Source organism: Myodes glareolus, chromosome 2 (assembly GCF_982192425.1).
Source record: "Myodes glareolus chromosome 2, mMyoGla1.1, whole genome shotgun sequence".
NCBI classification, from domain to species: domain Eukaryota; kingdom Metazoa; phylum Chordata; class Mammalia; order Rodentia; family Cricetidae; genus Myodes; species Myodes glareolus.
The window spans coordinates 111,186,528-111,199,369 of NC_142027.1; the positions used below are offsets into that span (position 1 = coordinate 111,186,528).

The 12,842-nt window shown below is 42.4% G+C and overlaps 1 protein-coding gene across 1 annotated transcript in view; it reads right to left on the reverse strand.

The window, feature by feature from the left end:
- Positions 1 to 12,842, reverse strand: part of Baz1b (bromodomain adjacent to zinc finger domain 1B) — a 59,283-nt gene that overhangs the window by 21,399 nt on the left and 25,042 nt on the right. Inside the window, exons 7-9 of the mRNA XM_048433830.3 lie at positions 5,490 to 7,188; positions 2,892 to 3,030; positions 1,777 to 1,910 (exon numbers count right to left, since the gene is read on the reverse strand). Of these exons, the coding sequence (XP_048289787.2) occupies positions 1,777 to 1,910; positions 2,892 to 3,030; positions 5,490 to 7,188 (1,972 nt within the window). The remainder of the gene's footprint in view (positions 1 to 1,776; positions 1,911 to 2,891; positions 3,031 to 5,489; positions 7,189 to 12,842) is intronic.

Here is a 12,842-nt window from a genome sequence, read left to right on the forward strand (position 1 = left end):
CTAAATCACCTATTTATTTATCTATCTATCTATCTATCTATCTATCTATCTATCTATCTATCTATCTATCTATCTATTGGAGACAGGGTTGCTCACAAGTGCCTGGGCCTCAGAGGATATCAGGCCTGTGCACATGTGGTACACAGACATCAAAAAAAAAAAAAAATCAAGTAAAATCCATGCCTATCTGTCAATTTTCTAAAAATGCATTTTTATTTCAAAAAGGGAATAAAAATCAGGCAAGACGTTACATGCCCGTAATCCCAGAAACTTGAGAGATAGAGGCAGGAGAACTAAGAATTCAAGGTTGTCCTAGGCTACAAAGAGAGTTTAAAGTCAGGGCTCAGGGGCTAAGAGCACTGGCTGCCTTTCCATAGGACCAGGGTTTAAATCCAGAATCGACAAGGAAGCTAACATATCTGTAACTCTAGTTCCAGAGAATCTGATGCCCTCTTCTGACTTCCACCAGCACCAAATGAACATGGCACCACTTTGCACATACATGCAAACAAAACACACATACTTGCAAGCAACATACACACACATATATCTGTTTTGTTTTTTAGTTTTTCAAGAGAGGGTTTCTCTGTGTAGCCTTGGCTGTCTTACTTGCTGTGTAGACAAGGCTGGCCTCAAACTCACAGAGTCTGCCTCTGCCTCCCAAGTGCTGGGATTAAAGGTATGGGCCATCACTGCATGGCACACTTGTAAAATCTTAAAAAAAAAAAAAAAAAGACAGACTTCAAAACCATCCTAGTTATTGAGATCCCAAGCAGTGGGTGGTCTCCTGCTTGGTGGTTGTCCGGTTCAACTTCTTAGTTCAAGCTATGCCTCTGCTTCAGCCTACCAAGGAACGAGAACTATAGACTCATGTCTTTGTGCCTCAGTCTCGGTCAACCTTCTGCACCCACCCACAGGTTTAAGACAGGTTCTTACCATGCAGCCCACGTTGTCTCAAATTCACAACCTTCCTACCTAGGTGCTGAGATTACCTTCACAATGAGCAGACACTTACTTAAAATTAAATATTGTCCATTTTCTCCTTACTAGAATTACAGTGAAGTGACATCCAGGAACTTGTCATTTTTTGCTGTCAGCTCCCCAGCACACCTAAATTTGCTTTGTACAATACACGTTTCATAATTAATCTTAAAAGCAGAGAACGCGAGGGTATATACCTGATTCCTTAGTCTTCTACTTCAATTCTAGGTTTGAAATATCTACAGACACTTCTAAGGTACAAAATATGAAAACTATTTCTGTAAAATCTATACCCACGTGCATCACCTCTTCTCTCACTTTGCGAGGAACTACTAGGCTCTCCTCTCTATATGCTCATCTTCACCAAGCTGAGGCAGAAGCTAGGGTGGTGATAAAGAAAACATGTACCTGGGATAGGTGACAGAGTAAAAGCAGGTCTCAGGCTCTGTTAAAACCACAGGCAGTCCCTACTTAAAACATCGGGAAGCCTGAGTGAAGGTGCACACCTGCAATCCTGGCACTCAAGAAGCTGAGGTCAGAGGCTTGATAGTTCTAGGACAGCCTGAACTATAGAGCAAGACACTGTTTCAAACAGAAACACTTCATCTTTATAAAAGAGGAAGGTCAAAATACATTCAATAGAAACAGCATTTGAAATTTAAATCTTTTCCCATGACAGCAACATGCAGCGCTCCAGAACTCCACAGTGCTTTGTGTTGTTCCCTACTTCAAACTTACTTAATTGATTCTGGACATAAACACCTCCCACCTGTGAAAGGCTGACGATATACTTACTGCGGGGACAGCAATCCTCATCAGGTGAATTGTTGTGGTCTTTGCGGTGATGCTTGAACCGGTAGTCGATGCTATTATGCACCCAGCCCTTTTCAATGAATAATCCTGGGACTTCATTTGAGAAGAGCCAGTATCTACAAAGCACAACCAGAACTTAGAAACATTCATGACAAGTGAGACAGTAGGCAGGGAGAAGGCTGGGTCACTGTACTCCTGGAGTGGTTGCCTAACAAGGTGAAGGAGCACGAAACACAGCTGACAGCACCTTCCTCACAATCTGACACAGATAAGTTGTAAAGAAAAAACATAACAAAGATACCTTGGCATTTGGAACTCATCTAATGCCTGTGTCATTCCTGTAACGTCTATTCTGTATTTTTAGGTTCCACACAATGCATGAATTTAAAATATTTTAAAATGACTTGATGGCCAGGCAGTGGTGGCGCACACCATTAATCCCAGCACTCAGGAGGCAGAGGCAGGAAGATCTCTGTGAGTTTGAGGCCAGCCTGGTCTACAGAGTGAGCGCCAGGACAGCCAGGGCTGTTACACCCTGACTCAGAAAACAAACAAAACAACAACAACAAAATGACTCATGTATAAATGTAAGACTGGTGACCCACTGGGATCAGAGAGGGTGTCAAATCCCCTGGAACTAGAGTTACAAATGGTCCTGAGACACCATGTGGGGGCTGAGATCCAAATCCAGTAAGTGCTTTAATCAATGAACCATTTCTGCAACCCCAAAATATTGAACCATTTTAAAAGAAGTATTTGGATTACAGTCCATCTCTCTGTATTTAAATTTCTTGTCTATGCTACCTTCAAGGGCCAGAGCAGATTTTTTTTTTTTTTTAATTCCACAGCACTGGGAATAGACCCCAAGGTTTATGCAAGAGCTCTGCCATAAGCTACCAATGAGCCTGGAAGATTGTCTTACTTAACTTTGTAAAGCTAGCACCAGTAATCAGAAATAAAGGAACAATAAACAATCATACCTAAAAACAGAAGTGGAAAACTGGGCACAACAGTTCATTTCTAGCACCTTAGCTCGCTAACTAGTAACAACTATGACCACACACAAGACACAGAAATAGGTCAAGTAACTAACTTACCTGTTATGGTTGCGGTCTGTACCAATAGGTGTCCTGCGAAGTACAAGTTTCGCCTTGGCAATCCCTTCCTGGAAAGCCTTCTCAGCAGCTGCCTTGTGTTTCCGCATTCGTTCTTCTTCAGCTTCCCGTTCCAATCTCACTGGTAAAGATTAGAAACCAAGAAATGCCTGTATGAAGTACATGTTTACTGGACCTTCCTTTCTTCTTTTGCCATCTAAGGTGGAACTCTCTCATCTATGATCCTCCTATAATCCTTACATCTTCACAAGGTCACACCCCTCATTGCCACAGGATCCCTAAACAGACAGGGATGAATTAAGAAGAAAATATTTCAGTCAAGCTGAACGTGGTGGCATATGTCTTTACACCCAGAGGAGGGAAGTGAACTCTGGTCTACAGAGGGAGTTCCTAAACCAACCCACATTCCCCGAACACTGCCAAAAGAAATATTTCAACCAAAAATAACCTGACAGCTATCTGTCTTTAATATGTATGTATGTTGCTTTAGCTGGCCTGAAACTTGCTATATAGACCAGGTTGGCCTTCACACTCAGAAATCTATCTGTCTCTGCCTCCTAGGATTAAAGGTGTGTGCCGTCATAGCCGTTGCCTTAACATGACTGACAAAACAAAAATAAAATCAAGAAAAGTAAAGACAGGGAAAGGGATGCAGTAATTATTGTAGAACTAGGAGTGTAATACAGTGGTAGTGTTTGCCTAGCAGTCAAATCCAAACAATACACTACCAACTAACAATTGGCTAATCAGAAAGCTCATGCCTTTTCCGTTTTTCAGACAGGATCTCACTATGTATCCCTGGTTGGTCTGAACTCTTGGAGATCTTATTCTTGAGAGTGGAATTAAACGTGTATGCAACTGTGCCTGCTTCTCCCACCCCCTTATTTGGTTTCTCCAGACAGGGATTCTCTATGTAGCTCTAGCTATCCTGGAACTCAATATGTAGATCAAGCTGGTCTCAAAACTTAGAGATCTGCTTGACTCTGCCCCCAACCCACCAAGTTCAAAGGCATGCTACACTACCAACACACTACTTTTATTTTCTTTAAAATAAAGTTATATACCGGGCATGGTGGCACACGTCTTTAATCCCAGCACTTTGAGGAAGAGGCAGTCTGATCTCTGGTGAGTTCAAGGCCGGCCTGGTCTACAGAGCTAGGTCCAGGACAGCTAAGGTTACACAGGGAAACCCTGTCACAAAAAACCAAATAAATAAGTAAATTTATCCTGTGTTGTGTGAAGGTCAGAGGACAACCTGTGAGAGTCAGTTCTCCCCTTCTGCCATGTCGGTCCCAGATTTTTTTTTTAAAGATATATTTATTTATTATGTACACAGTATTCTGTCTGTACACCAGGAAGAGGGCACCAGGTCTCATTACAGATGGTTGTGAGCCACCATGTGGTTGCTGGGAATTGAACTCAGGACCTCTCAAAGAGCAGCCAGCACTCTTAACCTCTGAGCCATCTCTCCAGCCCCTTGGTCCCAGATTTTTGCAAGCTCAGGCTGCTAATCATGGCAGCAACTGGCACTGAGTTCTTTCACTGGCCCATGAGACTTTTTTTTTTTTTTTTTTTTTTAGAAACAGGGTTTCTCTGTAGCCTTTGAAGCCTGTCCTGGAACTAGCTCTTGTAGACCAGGCTGGCCTCGAACTCACAAAGATCCACCTGCCTCTGCCTCCCGAGTGCTGGGATTAAAGGCGTGCGCCACCACCGCCCGGCCATATGAGACTACTTAAATGAAATGCAGAGAATACATAAATTCAGAGATCAGTAGTTGTTAGGGGCTAAAAACAAGGTATGACTTTCAAGGTTCCTTCTGGGATTGTCTTTTATGTCCTGGCTTTTTTCAAGTAATGTACTGTTTTACACGCTACAATACAGATGAATCTTTCAAAAAAAAAAAAAAGCTCTTGGGCACATATGCAATGCCAGGGCAGAGGGATTTCCTTGAGTTCAAGGTCAACCTATCACAAAATATTATTTATGTATGGTTATTACAACATGGTTTATTACCATCTCCAGGCCCCCCAATTATTTATTTATTTGATGAGTATTGTGAGTGTTTTGCCTGCATATATGTCTATGTACTACTTGCATGACTGTGGAGGCAAGAAGGGGATGTTGGATCCTCTGGAACTAGTTGTGAGCCTCCATGTGGGTGCTGGAAATTGAACAAAGGTTCTCTAGAAGAACAGCCAGTGCTCTTAACTGCTGAGCTATTTTCCCAGTGTGCAGAAGCACGCACGTGCACACACACACACACACACACACACAATTATATGCAAGTGTACAAAGACACTCAGCTAAGCACAGAGGCTCATGCCTATAATCCTAATGCTCTGGATGTTGAGACAGGAGGATGGATGTAAGGCCAACTTAAGCTACAGAATAAGCTTCAGGAAAGCCTAAGCTAATAATAAGAATTTGTCTCAAAATTATGAGAAAACAAGAATATCTTATGGAGCGCTAGGTTACACAGAATAAGTTAATAGTTGTGACAGATACCCTACCATTATTCTAGTACTTTCTGTTCTCCTACCCATAAAATGGCTTTTCCAAACCCCTCAACACAAATTTTACCTTTTGTTTCTCTCTCCTGGATTTCCCGCTTCCTCTTAGCTTGCATGCTAAGCAGCCTTCTGCTTTTGACAGCACTGATCATGTCATCTGCTTCCATTTCGACTTGATGCTCAATCTTCACAATTTCTTTTTTCCTGTCCATTTTGCCTAGCCCATTCTCCTCTTTGCCATTTTCTTTATTTCTGGCTTCCATCTCTTTCCTCCTTTGTTTCTCTGCTCTCTTCTTATCATTCTCCTCCTTCAGCACAGCGAGACGCTCCTTCCACAACTCTGCAGACATCTGCTGTCTTGTCTCCATGTGGTCTTGGACAGAGTATGTCATGAGGATCCGGTGGCAGAGAGCTGTCAATATCCGTAGCTTCTCTTCTGAGGTCAGCTCAAAGAATTCTGAGGTCTCGAGCTTCTCGAGGAACTCATCTTGTACCTCACTGTCCTCAAATGGTGAGGAATCTTTATTGTCATCTGTTTCTGAGCCCTCACTGTCCTCCTGGACATCACACCTGCGCAAGCAGAGCCGGACCAGCTCTGAGACGGAATGCAGAGTGAGGGGGATTTCTGACAGCTTCATCCCCAGTTCTCCATAATCTTCTGCAATTTCATCCTGAAGTAAGGTCTGCAGCAGAATGACCAGCACTCTGTTCAAGTACAAAAAACCACCTTTATCTGCACTCAAGGCTTCCATCAGGGACACAGCAGTGATGGGGTACTGAGCATCAGGCAAGAGCAACCCAGAGTAACAGCTCAGGAACTCCACTACCAGGGCTACATCTCCAAAAAGGGTGTTGGGCAGCCCTTCAGGAGTATCTACCAGCCTGAATGCTGGGAGGTTTCTGCCACCTAACTCCTGGTCCTCATATCGCTTCTGCTTTTCTAACTTCTCCAGCATTTCTTTCTCTCTCCGTTCTTTGGCTTTTTCCCGCAACCTCTCTTTTAGCTCCTGCCGTTTCTTTTTCAAATATTCCTTCCGTTGCTCTTCAGACATAGAGGCCCACCTCTTTTTATGTTCCAGGAGCTCGTAGCGTTTCTGCACAAGAATCCGCAGCTCTTCTGGAAGACGGGCTCTGTCTTCATTGGAGAGGATACGGGCTGTTTTGGAGATAACGCAGGACAGGGCGCTCTTCTTGTCCTCTTTGTCTTTATTTTCTTTGTAATAGGCAATCAGATGCAGGGCAGCAGGAGGCAGGTGTTTATGAGGTTTACCCGAAGACCTTGGTACACCCCCAGAACTCCGAGGAGCTCGAGTCATCTTCTGGGTGCCTTTGGCCATATCCAACAAAGTCATCTGTTTCATTTTGGTCTTGGGAGTCTTTACACACTTGCTGGGTGATTTGGAACTGCCTGTGGACTTCTGTCCATTCAAGATGCCTTTGCTTCTGCCCCTGGCCTTCAAGGGTTTGTCGCTGTGCTTTCCTGGCTTCTTGGTGGATGGGCCTTTCTTAGGAATGTGAAAGCTGTGTAGTTTGTTGGGGGACATAATTTTCATCACCTCTTCCAAATGCTCTTCTGGAGACTTGGAATTCTTTGAGTTCTTCACTTTCAGTGGTGGGCCATTTAACGACTTCTCCAAGTGCACATGGCACCACAGCTTAGGGTTTAATGGGGAACTTAGAGAAGAATTGTCTCTTTTAGGTTTCTTTGAGGGTTTCCTGTCTGGAGATCCAGTATTCCTCCTCTTGGTAGAGGGATTGAGAGTCATATACTAAAATTTAAGAACAGGAGCAAAATTACTGTTACAAATCTAAGTGCAGTAAGCAACATCTAAGCATTGTAGTGGTGCTCTTCTCCAGTATACACGGAAGCTCCACATCCAGGGCTACATCACAGTGACACATGTCTCAAAACAAAACTATACTCTGCTGATGTCATGAAGTCATATCTGTGATCCCAAAACGTAAGCAGTGGAAACAAGAGAATCAGAAGTTTGAGGTCTGTCTGTTACATACCAGGTATGAGGCCAGCCTAACTTACATCAGATTCTGTCTCAGTGTTCCCCATCACTCAAAATGTGCATTGTGAAGCTGTACAGTTCAGTGATAGGATGCTTTCCTAGTTTATGTGAGGAATTGGGATCCACCTTCAGCTTTGCAACAAAAGCCCATCATCCTTTGATGCTTTACACAACTAGCTCTTGTTTCCATATGCATTAGTGGTTCTCAAATATTTTAATAAAATCTATGAATACTTTCTCCAGCTGTAACACACAGAAACTATGCATACAATCTCCAAAGTCTATCCATGAGCCTCAGATTAGAAAATAACTGACCCAGAAAACAGCAGAATCTCAAGACTTTAAGTACTACTCTGGGGGAGGAGAGGCACTGGGCAGAGAAGAGGAGGGGAAACTGCAGTCAGACTTGCTTAACATGTGAGAGCCTGTATTCCACCCTGAAAATGGGGTGCTGGAGGGAGTAGTCCTGTTCTTGAAGCAGTTATATCTTCACCCTTTGATTTTATGTCTCAGCTTCAATAGTTTGCGCTTTAAGTAGAGTATACTACCTAATACATTTGTCTCACCCAGAGGCTGTCACTGTGAGAACTAAGAATGCTGGATGATAGATAACACTGTTCAGATAAAGAACTCTCCTGATGTTGTTTCCTGGTTTTATAAACTCTTTCTTGCCTTCTCCCACAATGAGAAAACTCACTTTGATGATTACATCTACAAGCTCTATAACTTCTCATTTCTTTTATATACAATTCTTTAAAAATTTGATTACATTTCATTATTCATCCTGTGTTTTGGGGGTGGCATACACATGTCGTGGTGGGTGTGTGGAGGTCAGATGAAAATGCAAAGGAGCTGGTTCTTTCTTCCCACCACGTGGGTCACAGGAATGGGGTTAAGATGGTTGGCCTTGGCCACAAGTATCTTTACCTACTGAGCTCTATTCCCAGCCCTAACTGTTTATCATGTTTGAATGTCCCTGATTCATTCTCTCTGGTACCCTAGTCTATAATCTTCCAATGTCACAAAACTATAAATCCACTCATTTTACCACATTTTCAACATTCTAACCTGTTGGTTTAAAGAGATGTGATGTCAGTGCCAGGCATGGTGGCTCACACCTATGATCCCAGCACTCAGGACAGAGAGGCATGAGGATTCACAAGTTTCAGGACAGCTAGGGCTACACAGTGAGACCCTGTCTAAAAAAAACAAACAACTCTCCAAATAAATAAAAACAATAGGATCTCATTATAGTGCCCAGGATGGCTTCAGGTCTCTGGACTCAAGTCATGATCCTAAGCAAGCCTGAGCAGTAGATAGGATTCAGAGAATGGACCACCATGACTGGCTTCCACTCTTCACTCCAATTTAATTTTAGGCAATCATTACAATCCAGCTCACATAAACCCACAATTTCCTTCATATTCTGTATTTACTTAGAAAACCCAAGTTTGCTCTGCCCTTGGCTGTACATGTTCATCGTAAACATGGTTAGAACAAAAACAAATCCATTATTGGCACATCAAGAGACCCTAGCTGGCCCCACACTCACAGCACATGCCCTTCAAGTCCACCCTTCCCACTACTACACTCGCCTCTTCTGGCTCCTCAGGAGTGCATGCCTCATTTCCCTCACACAGAATTAGGTAAGAGGAGTCTGGCATGGTTGCTTACACCTATAATTCAAGCACCCCAGAGGCCGAGGATGAAAGACTGTCATGTATGAGTCTGAGGTCAGCTTGGACTACAGTATGAGACACTACATCAGAAATGAAACAAAAAGGTAGGAGAGGTAGTGGAACTACACCATATACCTGGAATTCTAACAGTTGGGAAATTGGGAGGATTTCCTCATATTCAGTCAGACTATGCTATAGTGTCAGTTTCAAACACAAACTAAATAGACTTAAGAGTTTAGAACTTGGCCCACTGGTCACACCAGAGTTTCTATTTAAATATGTATTAAAAAACTTGTAACCGATTATAATATTCTAAAAAATGCAATTATAAGTAAGGTGTGAAATGTACAAGCCTGCAATTTCAACACAGACGGGGCAGGAGAGATAGGAGTTCAAGGTCAGCTTGGGCTATATGAAATCATGTTTCAAAACAAAAAACCCAAAACAAGTCAAAATAATGAGGTTGACTGTTAAGATACAGACACCAGATCATTTTAGCGAACAGGAAAAAGACAAATGAGAACTTTCACTCTAGGAAGCAGCTACGCATGAGCACAACCCAAGAGACTTCCCATTCATTTTTGTTTTTACTTGTTTCTTAAGACAGGGATTCTCTGTGTAACATCACTGGCTGTCCTGGAACTTGCTTTGTAGACCAGGCTGGCCTCAAACTCACAAAGATTCATCCGCCTGCCTCTACCTCCCGAGTGCTGGGATTAAAGGCCTGCGCCACCACTGCCCAGTGAGACTTCCCATTCTTGAATGGCCAGGGCTAACTGGAGAAAACTGTGGGAATAGATTGCACACAGGCTAGGGAACAGATGCAGACTACAAACCATGAGCTTGAGAGCCCCTAAGACGGGCACAGGGGAATTAGCTAAGGTAATAGGAACTTAAGAACCAAGAGGTAAAAATATGATGCTCTTGATAGCTGTAAGGGAGCTATCAAGGGTTAAACTTATTACTAAGATGTCCAACAATGTCAACTGAGATTTAGCCAGGCTTAGTGGAGCATGGCTGTTATCCTGGCATTCAGGAGGGGAAGAGGGACTACACAAAACTCTGTCTCAAAAAATAAGAAAAAATTAAACATTAAGAACAAAATCAAAGAAGAAACCGATAGAACCACAACAAAACAAAAAGTAAAACAGTCTGAATTGAGAGGCTAGGTCACTTAAACTTTTCTGGCTATTGACTAAACCCCCCAACTTTAAAACCCAAGCTGACTTTTCAGAATTACAGGGCCCACTGGCACATGCCTATCAATCAGCCCCTCAGGAGGCTGAGGCAGGACCGGCTACATAATGAGATGCTGTCTAAAAAATAGAATTAAAAAAAAAAAAAAGCACTACTAACTATGTATTAGTCTTTTAGCTGATTGCTTTAGTGCCCAACTAAAATCGAATGTTTTGCTCCCCAATAGGCTCAGGACAGAGGTTTTATCATCTCAAAGAATTTTAATAATGACTCCTGGGATACCTTCCCCCAATGTAGAGTTTCCTGGTTGTAGTTTCCCAAAACTAAATATCAAAATGTTAAAGAGAAATAAGCAAAATGGATCTTATTCAAGGTTACAATCGATTCACAGACAATAATATAATGAATACTTCAAAGAGCAGAGTATTTCTGAGACTGTCTTGCAAAACCCAGCAGTAAGTGAAAACAAGTAGATGCTTTCAGGCTGGTCCTCAAGCAGCCCAAACAACTGCACAACAGGATAAACATGACAACACTCCAGCTGCCGCTCAGGAATATGCCTAAAGTCTTATAAAGAAAAAGAGACGAGCCAGGCAGTGGTGGTGCACTCCTTTAATCCCAGCATTCAGGAGGCAGAAGCAAGCGAATCTCTGAGTTTGAGGCCAGTCTCGTCTACAAAGCAAGTTACAGGACAGTCAGGACTATTGCACAAAGAAACCCTGTCTCAAAAACCAAAAAAAAAAAAAAAAAGGAAAAAAAGAGACTAATCAAGCCACAAAGATTCACTTTATCAATTTAAATAGATACCTTTAATAGGTATCATTAGAACTAGAATGTCCAACTTAATGACTCTATTTTTATTTTTTTTTAAATAATTCAAATTTAAAGCAAGCTGCTTTCACTTCTGTTTAGATATGCACTGTTAAGAAGAAGAAATAATTCGGACAGTTAGTTAAGTGAGACGAGTTCCAGCCACTATTTTCATCAAGTCGTACCACATTAAAAAAAAAATTTTTTTTTCTTTTCTAAAAAATGAAGAAATGAACTCACCCAACCCCCTCCCAACAGGCCGGCTCCCGGCATGAGCAGTCCTTCAGTAGCTGGATCATCTCAGCATGGAGCATGCTGGCAGTCACAGCCAAATGGGAGCCGGCATGGCTGGACTCAGGGGGATCTGAAAAAGTATAAAACCACTTATGTGCTAAGGGTCTCCCTATCTTCTACTCAGCACAACTCAATACGACTAACGGGGGAGAGGGGGGATGGAAAAACCAGAATAAAAACAGCAAAATTTTTTGGTGAAGGCTCTTTCTCATGGCTTAATAATTATGACAGCAACAAGAGAGGCAAAAAGAAAAACAGAGTGTATAGTATTTTACGTTGTTCCCACCAAAGAACAGTACCACCAGACAGCATGTCAAAGAAAACATTTCATGATCTATAATAACGGAAATAATCTGCAGCAATTCAATCTGAAACTCAATTTAATAATAAAAGCAGTATATCTAAGCAGTCAAACACCTCTCTCTCTCTCTCTCTCTCTCTCTCTCTCTCTCTCTCTCTCTCTCTCTCTCTCTCTCTCTCTCTCTTTCTGAGACAGGATTTCCCTGTAGCTTTGGAGCCTGTCCTGGAACTAGCTCTTGTAGACCAGGCTGGCCTCGAACTCACAGAGATCCGCCTACCTCTGCCTCCTGAGTGCTGAGATTAAAGGCATGCGCCACCACCACTCAGCTTAGAAAACACTGTCAATGAGTACCTGGTATCTCAGTAGTGTGCATGTTTCTGTCTTTATGTGATTATATATACGAGAGCAGGTGAGCTGAGTGGTCAAAGGTGTCAAATTTATAGAAGGGAAGTCTCAGCTAGTTCTGAGCTGCTTGATGTGGTATGTTAAGGTTGGGTCCTCTAAATGAGAAGAAAGTGCCCTCTTAACCACTCAGCCATGACACCTGGATCAAATACCTAATTCTTATTTCCAGTAGCTTGAGCTTTTTATATTTGTTTGTTTTGAGGCAGGGTCTCTCTATGTAGTCATGCATGATCTGGAACTTACTCTGTAGATAGACTATACAGTTGAACTCACGGAGATCTACTTACTTCCTGAGTGCTAGGATTAAAGTCAGGTGCTACCACATGAACACAGCTCCAGTCTCTTTTTTTTTTTTTAACTCACTGAAAATGGGACTGGAACCAGGTCCTCTCACAATAGACAAGTATTCTACCACTGAGAGACAACTCCAACCTTTCCTACTCTTCTCATTCACTCAGGACAGCACAGTAGAAATTTGAGGGTAATATTCATATATAACTTACCTCATTTTTTATATGGTTTTAGTCAGTAAGTTAGTTGGGAAGGTTTTTTAGATTTTGTTTTAATGTAGTGTTTGATAATGGGCCCATAACTTCACACACAGAGGAATGGAGACAAAAAAAGGGGGGACGGGACTAGGGCAAAGTCTTGGCTCATCACCTACTTTTATTTGGTTCTAGCAATGGCTGTCCTTGAACGCGGAGATCTGTCTGCCTCTG